Source organism: Crassostrea angulata, chromosome 5 (genome assembly GCF_025612915.1).
Source record: "Crassostrea angulata isolate pt1a10 chromosome 5, ASM2561291v2, whole genome shotgun sequence".
In the NCBI taxonomy this organism is placed as follows: domain Eukaryota; kingdom Metazoa; phylum Mollusca; class Bivalvia; order Ostreida; family Ostreidae; genus Magallana; species Magallana angulata.
In genome coordinates this window covers 46,473,884-46,496,446 of record NC_069115.1, presented here as the reverse complement: position 1 = coordinate 46,496,446, position 22,563 = coordinate 46,473,884, and the positions used below count along the sequence as shown (strand labels likewise).

The following is a 22,563-nucleotide window of genomic DNA, read 5'->3' as shown; positions in this document are numbered from 1 at the left end:
TTTTTCATTAAATGATAATGATTTTTGCTATCAGAAAAATACGTGTATGAGCTGCTGACCCCTAATTATAGGGGCCAGCCCTTTTTTCTTAATTTTAAATGAAAGCTCTCGTTATTCTAAACAACTTTTGTTCTATATGTATTAACAAAATATTTTTAGTTTAAAGGTTATTATACAAAGAACAACAAAATTTCAGACCCCCCAAAATCTTATACTTTACCGGCAAATAGCTTAAAAACTGAAAAACATTTTGCCAAACTTTTCATGCCAGCAAAACTATAAAATGTTACCAACAATTCTGCTAAATTTCATGCAACTATCTTTTGTAGTTCCCGAGATCAACTCTGGACAAAAGACCCCCCAATTTTCAATTAAAGGGCAATAACTCATAACCGGAAGTGAATTTTAAAATTTTGAAAAAAACGTCTCGAGATATTAACATTGTCTACATACCCTGAAAGTTTCATAACAATCAGACAACAAATGTACGAGAAATGGCCTACACAAAATTTGCGGATAAAAAAAAAAAATAATAATAAGAAACAGTAGAATAACAGAAGGGTTTTCCGTTGAAAAACGGAAAACCCTAATAATAACTAGAGCAAAGCTCGTTGCAAAGCAACGAGTGGGTCTTCCGTTAATGTCAGAAGTAAAGCTGGAAGTTCCTGTAAGAAGCAGAGCTCTTAAAACAATAACAAGAGTAATAAAAAGAAAAAGATGAAAAAATTCGAATTATTCCTGGTACGACTTAACAAAATCCGAATGATTTTAAGTACGAATTAACAAAAACCTTTTTGATTTTAAGAACGACTTAACAAAAAAATCCGAATGTGTTTAAGTACGACTTAACAATTATTTTTGGTACGAGTTAACTTTACGATAAACATTATGCTATTTTTTAAACCAAGGACGCGGAATCAAAATTTCCGGAAAAATCAATTTTTAAACCCCGATATCTCTGTAATGCATCGTCCGATTTTAAAACGGCTTTCAGTGTTAGATTCAGCTTAATATTCTCTACAACACACATAGTCATTTTTGATTTGATCAGAAAATTCATTTTTTCGAAAAATTTGTTTCACTTCCGGTTTCAACCGGAAGTGACAGATTTTCATTTCGAGCCTTATTACAGAGGTAAATCGACCAAATCATAACCATTGAAAATTTCAAGCCTCTATCTTAAAGCGTTTTTGAGAAAATTCCGGGACAAAATGACTTTTTGAAATTTTTAAAAATGACGTCACGTCAAAACGGAGGTGATGTTCTCTTAAAAACTTTAACATTTTTGAGGGACGCCAACTTGCAAAAATCTCTGAAAATTTCATCAAAATCGGTTTAAAACCTTTTGAGTTATGAAGCAAAAAAGGAGTCAGAAGAAAAGAAAAAGAATAATAATAATAATAAAAAGAAACAATAGAATAACAAGAGGGTCTTCCGTTGGAAACGGAAGACCCTAATAACTAGAGCAAAGCTCGTTGCAAAGCAACGAGTGGGTCTTCCGTTAATGTCGGAAGTAAAGCTGGAAGTTCCTGTAAGAAGCAGAGCTCTTAAACCAATAACAAGAGTACCTTAAATAAAAACATGAAAAAATCGAATTATTCCTGGTACGACTTAACAAAAACCGAATAATTTTACGTACGACTTAACAAAAACCTTTCCGATTTCAAGAACGACTTAACAAAAAAAATCCGAATGTGTTACAGTACGACTTAACAATTAATTTTTAGGTACAAGTTAATTTAACCAAGAACTTGATACTAATTTCTTAACCAAAAACGCGGAATCAAAATTTCCGGAAAAATCATTTTTTGAACTCGTATATCTCTGTAATGCATCGTCCGATTTTAAAACTACTTTCAGTGTTAGATTCAGCTTAATAAGCTCTATAAAACACATATTCAGTTTTGATTTGATCAGAAAATTTATTTTTTCGAAAAATTTGATTCCCTTCCGGTTTCGACCGGAAGTGACAGATTTTCATTTCGAGCCTTATTACAGAGGTAAATCGATTAAATCATAGCCATTGAAAATTTCAAGCCTTTATCTAAAAGCATTTTTGAGAAACGCCGCGGACAAAATGACTTTTTGAAATTTTTAAAAATGACGTAACGTAAAAACGGAAGTGATGTTTTCAAAGAAACTTCACAAACTTTGAGGTATTATAGTTGCACACAACCTCTGAAAATTTCATTAAAATCGGTTGTAAACTTTTTGAGTTATAAAGCCGAAAAGGAGTCAGAAAAAAAAATAAAAAGAACTAGAGCAAAGCTCGTTGCAAAGCAACGAGTGGGTCTTCCGTTAATGTCGGAAGTAAAGCTGGAAGTTCGTGTAAGAAGCAGAGCTCTTAAAACAACGGCAAGAGTAACTAAAATAAAAAGAAAAAAAATCGAATTATTCCTGGTACGACTTAACAAAATACGAATGATTTTAGGTACGACTTAACAAAAACTTTTCCGATTTCAAGTACGACTAAACAAAAAACATCCGAATGTGTTCAAGTACGACTTAACAATTATTTTTGGTACGAGTTAATTTTACTTTGAACATTACGCTATTTTTTAAACCAAGGACGCGGAATCAAAATTTCCGGAAAAATCAATTTTTAAACCCCGATATCTCTGTAATGCATCGTCCGATTTTAAAACGGCTTTCAGTGTTAGATTCAGCTTAATAAACTCTTCAAAACACATATTCATTTTTGATTTGATCAGAAAATTCATTTTTTCGAAAAATTTGTTTCACTTCCGGTTTCGACCGGAAGTGACAGATTTTCATTTCCGGCCTTATTACAGATGTAAATCGATTAAATCATAACCATTGAAAATTTCAAGCCTCTATCTTAAAGCGTTTTTGAGAAAAGTCCGGGACAAAATGACTTTTTAAAATTTTTAAAAATGACGTCACGTCAAAACGGAGGTGACGTTCTCTTTAAAACTTTAACATTTTCGAGGGACGCCAACTTGCAAAAATCTCTGAAAATTTCATCAAAATCGGTTAAAAACCTTTTGAGTTATGAAGCAAAAAAGGAGTCAGAAGAAAAGAAAAAGAATAATAATAATAATAATAACTAGAGCAAAGCTCGTTGCAAAGCAACGAGTGGGTCTTCCGTTAATGTCGGAAGTAAAGCTGGAAGTTCCTGTAAGAAGCAAAGCTCTTTAACCAATAACAAGAGTAACTAAAATAAAAAGATGAAAAAAATCGAATTATTCCTGGTACGACTTAACAAAATCCGAATTATTTTAAGTACGACTTGACAAAATCCTTCCTGATTTCAAGAACGACTTAACCAAAAAAAATCCGAATGTGTTCAAGTACGACTTAACAATTATTTTTGGTACGAGTTAACTTTACCTTGAACATTACGCTATTTTTTAAACCAAGGACGCGGAAACAAAATTTCCGGAAAAATCAATTTTTAAACCCCAATATCTCTTTAATGCATTGTCCGATTTTAAAACGGATTTAAGTGTTAGATTCAGCTTGATAAGTTCTATAAAACACATATTCATTTTTGATTTGATCAGAAAATTCATTTTTTCGAAAAATTTGTTTCACTTCCGGTTTCGACCGGAAGTGACGGATTTTTATTTCCAGCCTTATTGCACATGTAAATTGCCAAATTCATAACCACAGAAAATTTCAAGACTTTATCTTAAAGCGTTTTTGAGAAATGACGCGGACAAATTGACTTTTTTTTAAGTTTAAAAATGACGTAACGTCAAAACGGAAGTGACGTTGTTATGGAAACTTTAACATCTTTGAGGCATTATAATTGCACATAATCCCTGAAAGTTTCCTTTAAATAAGTTGAAAACTTTTTGAGTTATGAAGCCGAAAAGGAGTCAGAAAAAAAAGAAAAAGAAAAAAAATAATAATAAAAAGAAACCGAAGAATAACAAGAGGGTCTTCCGTTGGAAACGGAAGACCCTAAAAAGAAACCGAAAAATAACAAGAGGGTCTTCCGTTGGAAACGGAAGACCCTAATAATAATAACTAGAGCAAAGCTCGTTGCAAAGCAACGAGTGGGTCTTCCGTTAATGTCGGAAGTAAAGCTGGAAGTTCCTGTAAGAAGCAGAGCTCTAAAACCAATAACAAGAGTAACTAAAATAAAAAGATGAAAAAATCGAATTATTCCTGGTACGACTTAACAAAATCCGAATGATTTTGAGTACGAATTAACAAAACCTTTCCGATTTCAAGAACGACTTAATTAAAAAAAATCCGAATGTGTTCAAGTACGACTTAATAATTATTTTTGGTACGAGTTAATTTTACTTTGAACATTACATTATTTTTTAAACCAAGGACGCGGAATCAAAATTTCCGGAAAAATCAATTTTTAAACCCCGATATCTCTGTAATGCGTCGTTCGATTTTCAAACGGATTTCAGATTTGAATTCACCATGGCAAGTTCTATAAGACTGTAGTATTGTCTTATTTTGTTCAAAAAAATGAAAATCTCCAAAAATTGGAACTGCTTCCGGTTTTGAGCAAAATTGATGAAAAATTTTTTAAACCCCTCAGTACATTATAGAATTGATATATCTATCATCAGTAAAAATTTCAAAGCGATATCTTTAAAGTTAACGGAGATTTCTTCCGGACAAAATCACTTTTTTTAAATTTAAAAATGGCCGACAAATTTGAACGGAAGTGACGTAAATGCTGAAACTTTACCATCTTCGAGGCACGGTAAGTTTACAAAAGCTCTGAAAATTTCATTGAAATCGGATGAAAACTTTTTGAGATATAAAGCCAAGAAGGAGTCAGAAAAAAAATAAAAAATAAAATAATAATAAAAAGAAACCGAAGAAAAACAAGAGGGTCTTCCGTTGGAAACGGAAGACCCTAATAATAGAAAGAAACCGAAGAATAACAAGAGGGTCTTCCGTTGGGCAGACAGCATGGAGAATTGCTGTATCTGCTTGCCATGAATATATTCTTGCTGCTATGGAAACCTTGATATCAATGATGTAATGTGGTCAACATGGTCAATTATTTACCTGTTGCAAGAACTTGAATAGGAACCATTTTTTGAATGATGAAAGATATACTAAGTTACTAACATTATCATATGCTTTATCATTTGCATATGCTTTCAAAACAGACATACATGTAAGAAAAGAGGGTTTTCAAGAATACAGATGAAACATAAAGCATAAAATTTGTATTGTTTAATTTAATATGCTGATAAACCACTAACTGATATATATGACTAAAAAAGACTTCTTACAAGAACCTGATATCGGTTCTTCCATTTTTCTGGTTGAAATGCACGGGGATGTTGCTTCACCTGCATGACTCTTTGCATCAAGTTCAAACCCACACTGCATTGACTCTGTAATCATAGTGAAATTAGCATTTTTCAGTTATAATTGTTTATTTGGACTGTGATGCTGGCAAAAACCAGAACAAAGAGAGATTTCATTATCTACAAGTGCATGGGCACTGCCATCTTTTAAACAAAGTAGACTCGATCATTATATTACTGGCATTTTTTGATGATATTACCTCTTAAATATTTTAAAAACTTTCGAATACTTTAATCTGAAGAATACGATATTTAGATAATTAAAAAAGACCAACAATTCAAACCATAGGATATATTTCCGAAGTCAAACATAATGTTTGAAATATGGCGTTATAATTGTAGACTCACCACATGAAGTCTATTATGATTTGAGTAAAGGGAGGCAGATCCAACTATGTATTTTCAAATAAATTTTGTTCTCTCTTTTACATCATAATCAAACTGTAATTTCTACATTTAAACCATAAACCTGAATATGCCCTTGGCCCAACGGTCACACGGTTTACATATTAGATTACTCTTCACATTCAAGCCGAATTCTTTGAAAATATTTCATTTAAGAGAAGTGATTCAATTCTTGCTACCTGTCAAATCATCTACTGGGATAAAATTAACCGGTTGCTCCTTGATTATGCTCTGGTCAGCATGGGCCGCATAGATTGGGTGCCGACTCGAGGTCATTTTTGCTGATGTTTGCGCAGCCGAACCAATTATTTTTTCTATTTTCTACATTAGAAAAATAGGAAATAAGTTCATGGTGACGTGGTTTTGCATTGTTACTTGTGTCACGGCATAACTTTGCACTTTTTCTGTGTTGTCTGTTGAAAAAAAATTCTGTAGCATGCAGTAGGAAATCAAACAACGCCTATAAAAAGAAAATAAAGAGAGAAATGTAAATCCCGGAAAAAATCCCGAAATCTTACCAATGTATTGTACGTGACAGATATATCTAAAAAAATATGAAATAGTGGACTTCTGTTTTAAATGAAAATTTCAAATTTTTCATTCCTGTTTTTGATCAATTGATCAATTGTAACATTTCGGATATATAAAAATTACTTTATTATAGACAATGCATTTTAATTTTATGTGCCATGAGGAATATCCTAGTATTTGTTGGTTTGAGAAAACTCACAGACTGACAGAGAATGAGAGATGTGTATGACAACGATATATTCAGTGCCGATTGGTATGTTGTTCTTTACCTGTCTGATAAATCTATGCTTTATTTGCTTTTACGAGTGCACAAATAGTTAGCTGGTGCATCAGAACTTGTAATAAGAGATACTCATACCAGCTGCTTTTTTATTTCACAATGAACTATAGATTTGTGTGAATCTAATGAAGATGCTGATGGGTCGCTACAGAGATTTGACTCAATAATCACAGATTTTATGAGGGAACAGAGAATACCTGGTGGCTCTATAGCTGTGTCATATAATGGTCGAGTCATCCACCGACAAGGTAATACATCTTTTACTAATTAAAATTGTTAAGTTGTATTGTTTTACATAATCTTAGACTCGCCTGATGAAGTTTGACTTATTGCTAATCTAATGAAAATAAGATAAAACAAGGATGTAAAAGTTGTCAACAGCTTGGACTTTGGACATGAGGATCAGGGTTGCAAATAACATTTTCAAACCCAGGGGCCATGTGGGCTCCCAACTTTTGAAGTTATACAAGCCCACAATAGTTTATAGGGGCCCACTGATATTCACAATGAAGTTAGTTTATAATATTAAAATATATACATGTAGAATAAAAATTGTAAAGTGCCATTATTAATTTGAATTAGATCCAATTTATTAAATTTAATTCTCTATGTGTTCATACATTTCATAGATGAGATGTTTTGTAATTGTTAGAATAGCTAAATGACAAATAAAATTAGTCCTGTATTTCTGTGTATTGTGGAGGCATTAGTCCAACCCTTTGACCCAGTTACAACTGTTACCGTAGATAAAGGATCTTATTTTTTTAAGATAACTGTAAACAAACGGTTTTATGATTATTTTAACATTAATTTGGCAGAATTATTAACTAATTACAAATTACCAACTAATAGATGTAGTAATTTCAACACTAAAAGTAATAAACATCGGTTGCACAGTATGTGGTTGCATCACTGGTATTTATAACCCCTAAAGATAAGAAAATCTCGAGTTATTAATTACAACAGGGGTTAACTGATGCTGTGAAAACATCTTCAGAATTAGTTAATTAATTACCGGTATCATTTGATTGCCTTTTGGGATAATTTAAACGATTGTAAACTCATAATACAGAGCGACTTTAAATTCTCTTATGGAGGAAATTCCAAAAAGTGACAATTTCGTTTAGTTGGTCCTTGATTGCCAAAAATGTTTATACTCGCCATGTGGGCAACTAAATCTTTAAGAAATGGTCGCCCACAGTAAAAATGACTCGCATTTGCGAGTGGGCGAGTGGTTATTTGCAACCCTGAGGATTCTCTCTTTCCTCCCACATCATTGACCCCCTTGCACTACCGTTGGGGTGCCATTGCAAGATAGAACCATTTTAACAAGATCTTGGACTTTCAGTAGGGCGTAGCTATCTATTCCTTGCGTCAAAACATGTTAAAAATGATGTGGTTTTAAGCGAAATATGCATCAATTGCGTAGTCTTATCTCAAAAGCCAGACAAATCTTGTTGATTTCAAAATTAAGCCATGGCTGAGTGGCTAGCAATGAAATAGACAGGCCTACGTCACATTAGTGTTTGACACAACTACCCAAAGTCCAAGCTCTTGTTAAAATAGTTCTAATAAAGTGGTTGAGGTTGTTTATCAACCATTGTAGAAAATATACATAGTTTTCATTTCAAGTATGATATTACATGTAAAATAGCTATACCTCAAAACTTGATCCTATATTATGATGGATTTCAAGAACTTGACTGTGTTGTTTTACATCAAATTGTTCAATGACATGATTTCATTGACCAGCATCCTTAGAGATCTAAGGTGAACCAGATCTAAGGATCATATTTGACTTTGGTTGGATGTTCTATTGCAGACTAGGAATGCTATTTTATTAGATGTAGTAAGTTACATGTAATGCTATACAATCTACACACTTTTTGCCAAAACTTTACTCAGAGGTGATGTATAGAGTTGTTTGCATTTACTTAGTCCTCTTCATGCTGGCATCAATATTTCCATGCTGTTCTGCCTTGTGTGAAGTCATTACATGCAATTTTAATTGGTTTAGATTAATTCATTTGAGATATATAATCAAAAGCACAAACATTTAAATTTTTGTTGTATTTAAAGGATATGGTATGACTGGCTGTGGAGAGAGATGCCTTTCAACTTCCTACTACAGAATTGCCAGCATTTCAAAGACCATCACAGCTATTGCTATGATGCAACTAATAGAACAACACAAACTCCACTTAAATGATAGAATATTTTGCAGGAAAGGGAAAGGTAAAACATAAAAAAGACCTTTAAATTGCTTTAAAAGGTGGCTGTTTTAATTTTAATGTATATCAATATGTTATTTACAAACATGGCTGTAAAGTATTAAATATTTTTTTAAAGGGAGACAATTGTTTTTATCATGACAAGTATTCTACTTTTTGTAAGGAATATTGAAAAATTTCAAGCCAGTTGGACCCAGTGTTAAAGCTCTAGAGAGTATTACAGTACAACATCTGTTGGAGCACTCAGGTGGTTGGGACAGAGAAACAGGGGTGGATCCAGTGTATATCCCTCCCCAAACTGTCTGTCCACTGGGTGACCAAGAGTCCATATCCCCAGAGGAGCTCCTTACTAATTATCATGTCAATCTTATTCAGTATATGATAAAACAGAAGCTTGATTTTAAACCCGGTAAATCTTTCTTTTCATTTTTTTTTTGTGTATGTGTGGTTCTGAATTTTAGATTTGTATGCAATTTTGACATGTACCAGGCTTAATTCCTAGATGTGCATCAATACAACTTATTTATATAGGAACGCGACATGGTTACTCAAATTTTGGATACCTGGTGCTTGGACATGTGATAGAAAAAATTACAGGGATTCCTTACCATATCTATATTCATGATGTCATCAACAAAGCAGGAGATATTGATTTGTTGGTATATGAGGGAGATGAACTCCACAGACTGCATCCAAATGAAGTAATTGATTTTAGCTATACATATATACCTTAACAGGTATCTGTAATAGAAAGTCTATAAAAGTTACTGGTACAAAGAATCAAATAAATAAATATTTTAAGTATTTTAAAATCAAATTTTAATTTACATAAAAGTAATGTCATTGCATTGTGCAGGTATATACATTTTTAAGTAAAAATTGTTACTGTTAATATATTATGAAAGTATTTATAATGTTTTTATTTCAAAGTATTTTTACATAAGTAAGGTAACTTCTTTTTATTTTTAAGGTAAGATATTTTGATAACAGTGATAGCACCCTTCCCAGTATCTTGCCTTATCAAGGAGAAATATGGACCATGCAGTATGGGGGATTCCACATGCAGGGAACGGGTTCCTATGGAGGTCTGGTTGCCTCCCCTCTACAACTGTTGACACTTCTCTCAACACTGGACATGGAGCATTGGTAGGTCTAGGTTGCATATCCATCCTAGCTTTAACCCTCCCCCCTACTCTTATTAAACGTGGGGAGGGGGGATATATCTCTTTGTAAATGGTCGATAGGAGTAATTTTTTTTTTTGTATTGCTTGTTTTAGTTCTTTAGTACTTTTGTTTTCAAGATTTATACTAGTTGCATAGTTGATAAAGATCATCTTCACTAGCCAAGGGTTTTTGTTCCACTCTGCTTCCCATTTATGGGGAGCGGAGTGGACCAAAAACCCTTGGTTTGTGAAGATGATAAAGATTAGTACATACATGTATATATGAAATAATGTTCAATAATGAAAGTACCTAGTACTTATAAAATAATACCTGCAAATCACAAATTGATATGATGTAACTGATATTATATCAAAATCAATATTATTGTAAAAATATGTTGATAAGATATATAAGAATGATTCAATCATAAGAATCATTTCATATGCGGTTTGTACTTACAACATCGATGCAAACACAGTAACAAAAAGGAATTTTATAAAAGTAAAATGCATGTCTCGAAATCTTGTGATGTACGTGAAAAGTTATTTATTAATTTTACAGGAAAGGAAACCCAATATTATCAGAGGAGTCTATATCCCGGATGCTGGCATGCCCAAAGTTTGAAAAAGGAAGTGAATGGTATGGACTAGGACTTGATGTTGAGGATGAAGGTCAAACCTGGGGTCATACTGGCTACATGGATGGGACCACAACCACATTCAGGAGAGACAAGAGTGGATATTCATGGGTCTTGTTGTTCAATGCTGGAGCAACTGACCAAGATCTAGATGGACTCATCAGATTTGCTCTGTCATCTCTTCAACTTTCTTCAAACTTGAGTGGTCTAAAATATATGGGAGAAAATGTTAGGAACTTTGAGATATCATCCAAGGATGGGGCTCAAGTGTATCATATTTTAATACCGTTAAGGGATGTAGATGGATTAGCTTGTGCTATGAAATCCAAGGGATATTACATGCAGGACATTGATTTGGTCGAGTATGAAAATGAATATTACATCAACATGATTTGGAATTTGAATGAGGCAAATGTTGATTGGTTTTATAAGATTTATCATAATGTTGTTATTGATGACTCAAGCACAGAAAAGGATATGAATAATCACATCAGTAATGGTTTCAGAATCCATTTGTTATCAATATGTACAGATGCAATGCATCAGAGTGATATTTATACAGCTGTTATTTACACGAAACAACATGATATTTGTGGACAATTTACACAACACATAACATTCATGCGTGAAATTTTTGAACACACAAATCTAGATTTACAAAGCCATGGTGATATTATTATTTGTTCTGTGTGTTTTTATTTAGAAAAAATGTATGTTTCTATAGTATTGGAGAAGTTTAATTCTAAAACAGATAATCTATTACTGAGTAACAATGGCGGGAAAAAAAGATCATATCCTACAGAAGTCATGTGTAGCCAAAAGCTGAACATTTCAATACATGGAACCAAATATGATCATCCAACATATGGAACTAATATGGATTCAACATTTGGATCCCAAAGACCATTTAATTCTGAAAGAATGAGGAAAAAGAGAATAAAAAATTGTTCAGATGCTGAAGTAAATAATTCTTCAATCAAACCAAGAAACTTTGATGTGGGAGAAAAGCCCAGTACTTGGGTCAGAAAGGACATGTCTGAGGATGAATTTTTAGATGAACTGCGGCTTCAAGCATTGGATCATTATGGCTTGATTTTTTTCCAAATATACAAAATCCCTCAGAGGAAGAATATGCTGATAAGTGCAGTTTGGTCAAAGTTAAAAGTCAATGAATGTTATCAGAGAATTGGAGCCTCTAGGTTCAGTTTTATGAATGAATTAATGGAGAGTTCAGGGGAGATTACTCCGTTGGAGAGAATTAGAGCTTATTCTGAGGATGGTGTACTGTTGTTTGCAGGCATCTGGACAGCAGGGAAATTCAAAGCTACATGTAAGAAGTCTAAAAGAGGAGGTTCCCATCAGTCTCCAAAAACAATTAAAAGACCTGGAGCTTTAAGGCATCTTAGCATAGATTGAATTAATCTACTCTCTCTCTCTCTCTCTATACACACACACACACACACACACACACAGGGTTGTCTCTAAGACCCAGGAGGCGGGGAATTCCGCCGCCTATAATGCCTTAATTACCCGGCTATTATTGCATTTCAACACAATATAGCTATTAGCAAGGCACCCTGACACCCCCCTTCTACTTTTTTTAATTCTTCCTTAATTCTACTTCAATTTTTAGAGACAACCCTGTATATATATATATTATCCTAGTATTACACATATGCAACTTGATGATGCAAGTACTGAATTGAAATTGAACTTTGTAGTTATTGAATGTATGAAATAGGCTAATTGATAACACTTTGGAATATATTTGATATTTGATTTATTTTTATCAAAATAGAAGCCAATCTTTGGGGTTTTTTCTGTGGTATCTCCAGAAATTTATGGTCATGTTTTGTTTTTTGTTATGTTGTAGTTGTTTTTTTTTTAATGAGAGAGGTATATTCAATTCTTTTCATAATTCATTCCCGTCATGTAATATAAAAAATAAGAAAAATATATGGAGGTTCTGGCGAGGTTCGAACTCGCGACCTTCTGCGTGTAAAGCAGACGTGATAACCACTACACCACAGAACCACTTGGTAAAATGGGCAGCATAAAACGTACATAAAACTGTAAGTCGATTTTGATGACGTAGAACACAACCTAGTGAACAGTAAACAACATGGCGTCCTCGCCACTTCGGTAGTGCAGTTAACAAACATCATGAAGTTAGACAGTTGTCTTCCTAAGGATTCTTAAAAATACAAACAATATAAAATGGGTGCTGGGTGCAGCAGCGATCACGGTGGATATAGTATGTTAGATAATTTGTTTATCACCGCCATACCATTCGCAATCTTATCATAATTCAAAATGTTTACGATACAAAATTACGGATGATATTATACATTTAGATATATCTTATTAAAGTTGTTTTATGTAATAATTAATGCACATCAGGTTGCACAATAGCTGCAGATCTGTAGCCCCCGGTCCGAGTTAAATTAAGTTGTTTGAAAATATTAATACTGTGTATGATGTGATATTTCATCAACATGCTATAGTACATTCTACATGTATATGATTGTTTAATCAATATATGAATGCATTTTCTCTTAAATTTTTATTATGTGATGGTTATAAGTAATCTATTAATATCGGAACATACCTCAGCATAGTGTTAAAAAGTGTAATATCAGTAAGTAAATGTACATGTTTAAAAGAAGGAATTGGAAAATATGCAATGAAAATGTATAATGAGTCTGGGCTTAGAAACTAACGTACCCAGGGCATCTGTAATTATAGTCAAATGCTCTACAACTGAGCTATCCAGGCCTACACAAGTGTACGTACATGTAGTATGGAAAGGGGGAATTAGTGCCAGCAGATATACATAAATAACAGAGATTGGCAACTTATCGAAATCCCGCAGTCCCTATTGTAAAGTGTTCCCAGTTTAAATCAGTATATCTTTCTAATAAACAATTATATCGAAATATAAACAGCTAAAACCTATTACCAAAACATTCAAAATATTATATTTTCATGAGTTTATGTAATATAAACAATATTAAAAGAAGAGTTTTAGGAGGCAGTTGGCTAGCCGTCGTCCGAGATTTTGCCGTTGTTTTATAGCCGGCCAATATATTTTTCTATATATCTTATTTTTCTATTTTATGTTTCAAAAATGTCTAAAACCTAGGCACACTTTTCATTAAAACAATATACTTTTGGTTTAAGATCATTATCTCAGTTTACTAATATGTAGTTCTCAAAGTAAGGTTGGTCATGTACCATTTTTCAACAACAAAACATGCTAATGGCGGAGTTGCCAATCTCTATTATTTATTTCTCTGGTGCCAGTAAATGTATTACCGATAGAATAGATATTGAACTCAGGACCCTGATAAATTTTTTCAGACCATGAATACTGTAGATTCCTATTAAAACACGAGGAATTAATACCCGTGTAAAATCGCGAGAAGCAAACATTTTAAAATCTCGCCATTATTTTCTAAGAGTTAAGAACTATAAGAAATAGAGAAAAAAGTTCACGTTTGCCATTTTATATTCTCGCAATTTGATACAAACCAGCGGGATCGCAGAATTGAGTACTCGCGTAAAATAAGGAATTTACAGTTTCAAAGCTCATGCAACTAGCTAGCTGCCACTGAGCTTATGACCAGTATATATCAACCCAATGACACATTTATACATTGTTCACTATTGTGATCTTGATATTCAGGCTTTATTTACATATCTATATTCTTCAAATTACACCACCTTCATGTAGCTGGTATAATAATATACTGGCATGTATAACTGAATTACATATAGTTACTTATATTTCATTTTTATATATATTTTTTATACTTCCAGGAAGCAACATCATTGGTTCAGGTGTCCCAAATCTTAAAATAGCAATAGTTGGTATGTTGTTTTGAATTTTTTATAATTTTATAATTGCCTTAAGGTAAGGTTTGCGGTTACAGGGAGATAACTCACTCATTTTCATTATGACGTAACACCAACTACCCTTAATTTCAGTTATGACGTCAAAATTTATATGACGTCATAATTGATTTCAGTTTTCTTAATTTCGCTGGTTTTTTTTAGTTTCAATGAAAAAATAAGTGGACATGACAAGCATTTTATCAATTTCCAAAACGAAATCCGCATCATATGGTTTTGAATAGTGTTTAAGAAACATCAAGTTACACATATTCTAAGATACGTTTTTCCTGAAATTGGTGGACTTGGAAAGGTTTCAAATAAGATGTTTTCGTTTACATAATAGTAGTCCAAAATTAAGACTTTTGTTGCATTTTATTCTATTTTTAGATAGTTCATCAGAAATTAATAAAAGTGAATCATAATATTAATAGTGATATTATTTTCGAACATTTTAAGCATAAATAACCCCCATTATAGTCACATGTAAAATGTACATATTTTCACGAAATTGTTAACATTTCATCAAAATGAAAATTGGAAATCATGAACTTAGACCTTTTGTAGTTATAAAAAGGGACGGGCAAAATTCATTATTTTGCATTTCATGAGAAAAAAGACTTTAGTATAGTGAACAAAATGGTATGTAACTTTGGTACAACCTCTAAAAAATGCAAGCCGCAAACCTTACCTTAATTATAAATATATATTTATACGTAAACATGGTCTCTATTTGTATATTTGATAACAGATCTCAGTGTTTGAATCAATGAAGTTGTATAAACTTCAAGCTGATAGCCTTGATATTTCAAAGTTAGCTTTTACCTGTATTATTAATATTTGTATTTTTGAATTTCTTACAGGTGACACGGAAGTAGGAAAGACATGTATAATGTTAAGATATCTAAAAAATCAATTTAGTCCCATGTACATTCCAACCAAAAAAGCAGTCATAGGTAAATATGATTTTTTCCTACTGCATGTGAACTAATTGCCTCACAACACAATGTATTCATATTTTTCCCTAATCAAAAATTGTAATAGATGTACAACTACATGTTCTTATGTCTTGTGCATGTATTTTGTTTCCTGTACATCAAATAAGAAAAGTTTGCGTACCAGTAATTAGATAATGCACCTGTCATTATATACATGCAATGTTCATAAGAAGTGCCAGGAATATATATCCCAGCATATATTCGTGTATATCGATGTACAGGTACATGTATTTGGTGATTATCAGATTAATTTGTCAGTGACAATTGTTAACATTGCATTGATTTTGTAGAGAGTGCAGTGAAGAAGATAAATGTTCCTGGACACACAGTTGCCTCCCTTACAATCTGGGATATCCCAGGGAGGGAGGATATGGACCTCCATAAAACTTACTTCAGGGACCTAGATGCAGCAATAGGTATGGTAATTACATGTTTAAGCTATTACTTTTTGATTGTTTTTAAACAGATATAGGTGTTACACTAAGGTTAGTTGAGTCCTGACGACATTTTGATATTACATACAGCAAAACAAGCTTATAAGAAGTCCAAGGGACAGGCAATTTTACTTTGTTATAAGCATAATTCATTATATCCGTCAAGTTAACAACATGTTATAAAGTCACAGGGAATGAAAATCACTTCGCTGTAAACATCAATTCATTATAAGCGTGTTCGCTATAACCATGTTTTACTGTATTGTGAAATTATATTAAAATGACAATAAAATCTCGAGACTCTTGAATTTAAGATTTGTAATGGTAGAAACAGATTTAGTAAATGCTTTCATGTTACAGTTGTAGTAGATCTTACTGAAATGAACAGCATAGAAATGGCGCCTGTTTGGAAGCAGACCATTCTCAACAACACCTTTGTTACCTGTCCGGTGAAGGAGGCCTCCCATGGAGGCCAGGTGAAAACGATGACCATGGAGGAACATCCGGTCGATAAGGAGACATTTCCAGTTCTCCTGATGGGAAACAAATTTGATGTGGTAGGTTAACTTTCCAATTATTTGGTGATCTATTATGTATTATCATTATTTATTAATTGTATCTTATAAGTGCATAACATTTGAGATTTTCTAAAATGAATAATCGGAATTGATTTTATTCAATATGAATTTACCTCACGTAAATCTCCATGATCTGTTGACACTTTGATCTCACTTTGTTTAAGGAACGATTTTAAAACCAGTGTTCATAATGTTCAATTTTTTATTTGTAGATTGAACAAAAAGTGCAAGCAGAGAGATTAAAGAAATATGCACAGGAGAGCCAGGAAACAGGTTAATTATACAGAATGATAACTGTATACCCAGTAGTGGGAACACAAGAACATTTATCTTTTGTAACAACACATCTAATAGAAAATATCTTCAAAGATTAAATTGAAAACTCAAGGTATTAAGTGATTAACAAATTTTGATATTAAGATGGGGAAATATATTTTGTTAATCTCTGCTTAGAATCTGCTTTGTATGAATGTCAGTGAATCAGTCAGTTTGGTTTACAGAAGGTGAAGAGAAACGTGTGTGGTCACTAGGAGGCCCACTGACAGAGGAGGAAAAGCCAGAGTGTATCAAGCTGCTGGAGAAACAAGCAGAGGATCACAACTTTCATGCTAGGTATAAGCTCTGTCATCTAGACAGTGTAAATTCATCTTCTAAGTTGTCCACCCCCATATACTATAGTAGATCAAATATGGTAAATGAAAAATCTTTTCTCAGATTTATCTTACAAATTGAATTTTTTTAAAAACAAATACAGCCATTAAATTTTGTGCACTTACTAAAGCATATGTAATCTCTGCTTCATGGATACCTTAGATTCCTAAATTAAATAGGAGGTTTTGTTGTATGCATTTAATCACCAGAAGTACTCATTGCAGATTTTAAAATATTACCTTTGTATTTTCTGACAGCGGAATGTGAACTATAAGAAATTATAATATAAGTTTGGCGTTCGCAATATTATATTCTTGCAATTTATTACAAAACAGTGTAATCTCGGAATTAAGTACTTGCCTAAAACTAAGGGATCTACATTAGAAAGAGCTCTCTAGATTATCAATGAAGCGATGTATTCTGCATTGGTTGACTGGTTCCCTCTTTTGTAGTGTGATGGTGTCAGCAAGGGATGGAGACGGCTCGGTGAGGGAGGCCATGCAGAATCTTGTGAGGCATGTCTTAGAAAATAAATACTCAATGAAGAAGTACCGCAATAAGGGAGACTCCAAGAAGCACAAAGAGAAGAGGAAGAAGGAAATTGAGGGGCTTGATAAGACTGGCATAAAATCAGTAAGATTTTTTATGTCTTGCATGCACTGGTACTTGTATATATTCAAGAGTTTAGTAGTACACGATTTTAATCTAATGTCTAAGAACTTTTTCCTTTCTTAACAAGAATTTGAAGATATTTGAATTGTGGAGTATTTATTTCAGTTTGATACAGAGTTCATATCAGCCAATACCTCAGTTAAGAAGATTACGACACTGCGAGAGTTTTACAACAAGTCACTGACCAAGTTCAAGGAAGGTTGTCAGTTAGCTCAGATTGTGGAGAAGGAGGAAAACAGTCTGGAGGACTGTGTAGCAGCATTAAAGAAAAACATAGGAGAGGGGGCCAAACTCAAGGTAAAAGACCTACATTTTAGGTTGGTACATGTACATGTTCTAAAATTGAGTAGTTACTGGTATGCCAATGTTATGGGGGCACTAAAAGAGAGAATCGATCAAAATACTGGTAGGCCATTATTAACAAACTTGTTTATTTTTTCATTTCTAGTTGACTAATGTATTGATATATATGTGCATATGTATATATATAGAAAGACATACTATTGTTCTTATATTTATTGTTGCATTTTAACAATTGGTTAAATATTAATCTACAGGTTAAAAAAGATGAAGATTTCTGCAAGCTGAAAGTTAGTTCTAAAGATGAGGACTTTAAACCAGCCAAAAAGATCAGAATATTGTTAAACATATTTCATACTGAGGTAAATACATTACTGGTGTAGTGTTTTGCTTTGCATTGAAATTAATTAGAATCCTTCAATGAACTTTTCTAAATATACATACAGAAGTATGCAACTGTGTTCATACCAATCAAAGCTTGAGATGTGTTGATTTTTGCACTAGTATTAAACCAAGAAATTTAAATAATGAGTTTACAAGTTTGTAGTGTAATTTTTTATTTCAGTATGCCAGTGTATGTAAATCTGTACAGAAAGATTGCCCACTAATGGACAAAAAGCTTCAACAGCAAGATGAAGCCATAGAAACCATGTGCAAGGAATGCTGGGAGGAGGTTGCTACGGTAGAACAAGGCCAGCCTCGCAGTGAAGAGGAGATCAAGAGAATTACTGACATCATTGAGACCAACAGAGCTAAGATGCAGCATGCCTGTTTGGAGGCAAGAGCTGCGGTGTCAGTGGTAGAGGACGCCATGAAGAAAATCAAAACGGCATTTTTGTGGTGAACTTGATTTCCAAAAGGGGAACTACTCTAGATTAGTATGCTAGAGATTCCTCGCAAGATTGATGATTACTCTAGCAAGCTAATTAGGTTTATGGCAAAGATACTTCTGACTTGATGCCACATTTACGTAACAGTAGGATAGAAAATTTAACCAAGACTCTTTCATGTATTTGTTAAGAACCATCCAGTATCAATATTTCATTAATAGACTTCTTTCTCAGTGTATTAAATAATATATTTATTAAAATATCGGTTTTTTTCCAGGCTTATGGTTGGTTGATTGCAACCTCATGTGAATGTATGTAAATGTATATATCCTCAGTACTTTTTGAATACAACTTAAAAACATTTCTTTATTTAATTAACTTTCAAAAATTTTTATTCTTTCTATAACTTTATATCTTTTTGAAATTTTTAGGTGATTTTTGCATACAGATTATTCAGTTGGAAATTATGAATATTGTCGATGAGTTGCTTTATTATGTTCGTGACTTGCACCTCTTCTTCTGTTCATGTACAATGTTCTAAACAAAACAATTCCAGAATGTAAATTATTGTAAAATTTATCATGAGTTGCTTACAACGAATCTCTTTTGATGCACATTTGAGGGTGAAATTTAGGTCTTAAATTCATAATTAGTGGTAGTTTTATAATGATGATAGGACAATCAAATGATGTGTTTGTTGCAAGCAATCACTATCATTTTAGTTTAAATTAATACTGTAAACAGGGTTATTTTTGCCCCCTCCCCTCCCATTTGCCTGTATTCACTTGCAAAAGGTTTCACTCCATCTTGAATTTGCAAAAACATATTTTTGTATAAAGAGAATTATATATAAGACATTAATATTTGCCAATTCAAAAATTCGCCCAATCACATGGAGGGGAATGGGGCGAAAATTAAACAGGCGCAAATATTTCCCTGTATACAGTATCTGTACAGTGTAGAAAGGATGATGGAAAAAATATTATTTTTTTTTCCAAAGATTGTGATATGCTGGGTGTGTGAACCCTATTATTCTTCCAATACATCAATCTGATTAAAATACAGATCTCTTCATAAGCGCACAGCGCTCTCTGCGCTGTGCGCTTATGTAGAGATCTGTATTTTAATCAGATTGCCAATACATTAACATAATTACATGTACTTGTATATTATATTATGTGTTATGAACTTTTCAAATTTAGTTTCTGTGATATTTTGACACATTTAATTTTTATTTACAAAATGATTTTCCTTCTGTTCTTGAGAAGCTGGTCTTCACTTGTTATCAATGGTAATAAAATAATTCAAAATACTATTTCGTTTTATTTAATCCAAATATAAATACATGGGCACCAGGAACATGCACGGATCTAGAGAGGGAGACAAGGACAATGGTACATTTTTATAGTAACTAGACAACATGGAGATGGTGACCATCTCGAAGGGCCCTGCTTAAATAATGGAAAATAGAATGAAAAGATTTTCAGAGACGTTTGGTTCGACCTTGATCTATTACTTTCAAGCATAGAACTTTAAATTCAATTCATTATCCCTTACATACAGGCATTTTTGTTCAATTTGAGCAAGATTAAGCAAATGTGAAATTATCTACAGTCTACTAATTATAAAGAGATCCGCTATGACATTCACATTGACTTGGTTCAAGGTCACTGCATGCCATTAATTACACAGCTCTGTTTAAGTAAAGTATAAGACAAATAGGCTAAATGGAGAATATTTGTGCTCTTAAAAGAAGATTTTGCATAGTCTGATATGACCTTGACACTTGACTTACAAACATCATTCAAGGTCACTTCATATCCTTTAATCGAAGGCACCATGTGGGTAAAGTATGAGCCAGACTGGGAAAAGAGAGAGAGAAGATACTAGTATGCTCACGACAAGGATTTTATCATATAATTCTGCCATGACCATCGCATTTGCCCTGAAAAGTTGGTTCAAAATCATTACACACCCTTTACTCAAAAGCTTTTTTTATGTGAAGTATGAGCCAAATATGGCTAAGTATATATGCATAGTATATATATCTGAACAAAGGATTTTTGCGTTGTCTAATATAACCTGGACCTACAAACTCCATTAAAGGTCACTGCACACCCTTAGACAATAGAGCCAGATTAGACCAAGGGGAGAGATTCAAGGTCAATGCACACCCTTTGACAATAGACACTGTGAGTGAAGTTTGAACCAGATTAGACCAAGGGGAGAGAAGATATTATCCCTAGAAACATGGTTCAATAACACTGCACACCCATTACCCAAAGGCACTTTGTGGGTGAAGTATGAGCCAGATTGGACCAAGTGGAAAGAAGATATGATCCGGACAAGCAATCTCGGACGGACAGACAGATCACTATAGGGTACCCGCATAGCGGAGCTCTAATTAAAGTACACATGTACTTTAAACAAATTGAAATAAAAATCAGAAATCCCTCCGCCATCCAAGGAGAAACAGACCCCCTTTCGGTATGCCACCCATGGGGGAAACAGACCCCGTTTTGGTAATGTGATACAGGGTTGTTACATACGTATATATTTTACTTATTCTTTCATAAAATTAAAATTTGAACCTATAGAATAGAAAAAAGCTTGTTTCTGTGTTAACTTTTTTATATAATGACGCCTTTAACACACGCCCCTCATCGTATGACGGTTGCATTATACCACGGTTATGTAATATTAAATCCTCTTACTTAATCTAATTTAGATTTAATGACATGACTATGCAACCAAATTCATATCCCGGATATCTTTTTTAATATGTTGTTTATTATTTAAAAAAAAAAGAGTGTGTCGATCAAAATAATAAAAAAAAAAAACATCAGTCATTGATTAAAAGCTAGTACAAAACATGGAAAAAGTTTAACGATTTATAATATAGAGGAAATTATAATTGAATAATGTGGCGCTAATATGTGAACTGCTATATATTAGAATGCTATAAATTCAGGCACGTAGCATCGTTTTTGAAAAAGTGGGGGGGGGGGGGGGCAGACTCATCCAAAAAATCTTGACAAGCCCCCCCCCCCCCCAAAAAAAAGGGGGAAAAAGTTTCTTTCCAAAATCCGGGGGGGGGGGGGGGGGGGGGGCAGCCCGCCTCATCCAAAAAATCTTGACAAGCCCCCCCCCCCCCCCCCCCCCAAAAAAAAAAAGGGGGAAAAAGTTTCTTTCCAAAATCCGGGGGGGGGGGGCAGCCCGCCCCCCCCCCCCCCCCCCGATGCTACGTGCCTGAAATTGTTTTCCGCAGCATTGTTAAGGCGTCCCGGTGCTAAAATACGGCTGGAAAGCGATATTATTTGATTCATGGCAAAAATAATTTTACCGGGAGTATTTCTTTAAATCTATGTTACATTTATTGACGTCGATGTTAAACATTATATTTGATGCATTTTTGTGACGTCATATGTACTTCGTAATCACGTGACAGGCGAATCCTAATATTGCAAATGATCTAGTTAAAACGCATCGGCGCAGGTGATTAATGACATTAAATCATACATATTTTTAAGAAAAATCCTTTGTTAAGTCATAAACTTTGAAGTTCTTGCTTGGGAAAGAAATAGATATTTCGTTTATAGAAGATATTGTTGAAACATTCCACAAAATCATCAAAATAATGCACATTTTT

General features: G+C 33.4%; 2 protein-coding genes and 1 non-coding gene across 3 annotated transcripts; 2 read left to right on the top strand and 1 right to left on the bottom strand.

Moving 5' to 3' along the window:
• The first annotated feature begins 6,361 nt into the window (after positions 1-6,361).
• On the top strand, positions 6,362-11,976 carry LOC128184897 (uncharacterized). Its single transcript, XM_052854536.1, has 7 exons — positions 6,362-6,501; positions 6,639-6,776; positions 8,608-8,763; positions 8,923-9,168; positions 9,291-9,460; positions 9,730-9,905; positions 10,485-11,976. Exons 1-7 carry the CDS (start codon positions 6,468-6,470, stop codon positions 11,974-11,976), a joined length of 2,412 nt encoding a protein of 803 aa, XP_052710496.1. The 5' UTR covers positions 6,362-6,467.
• Positions 11,977-12,521: 545 nt separating this feature from the next.
• Trnav-uac (transfer RNA valine (anticodon UAC)) lies at positions 12,522-12,594 on the bottom strand. Its single transcript has one exon. It is a non-coding gene; the product is annotated as a tRNA-Val (tRNA).
• A 60-nt stretch (positions 12,595-12,654) lies between these two features.
• LOC128184898 (uncharacterized) lies at positions 12,655-20,227 on the top strand. Its single transcript, XM_052854538.1, has 11 exons — positions 12,655-12,814; positions 14,380-14,430; positions 15,315-15,407; positions 15,740-15,865; positions 16,244-16,440; positions 16,674-16,734; positions 16,962-17,073; positions 17,565-17,745; positions 17,890-18,081; positions 18,342-18,446; positions 18,650-20,227. The coding sequence occupies exons 1-11, from the start codon at positions 12,778-12,780 to the stop codon at positions 18,926-18,928; spliced, it is 1,434 nt and encodes a 477-aa protein (XP_052710498.1). The 5' UTR covers positions 12,655-12,777; the 3' UTR covers positions 18,929-20,227.
• Positions 20,228-22,563: the final 2,336 nt, after the last annotated feature.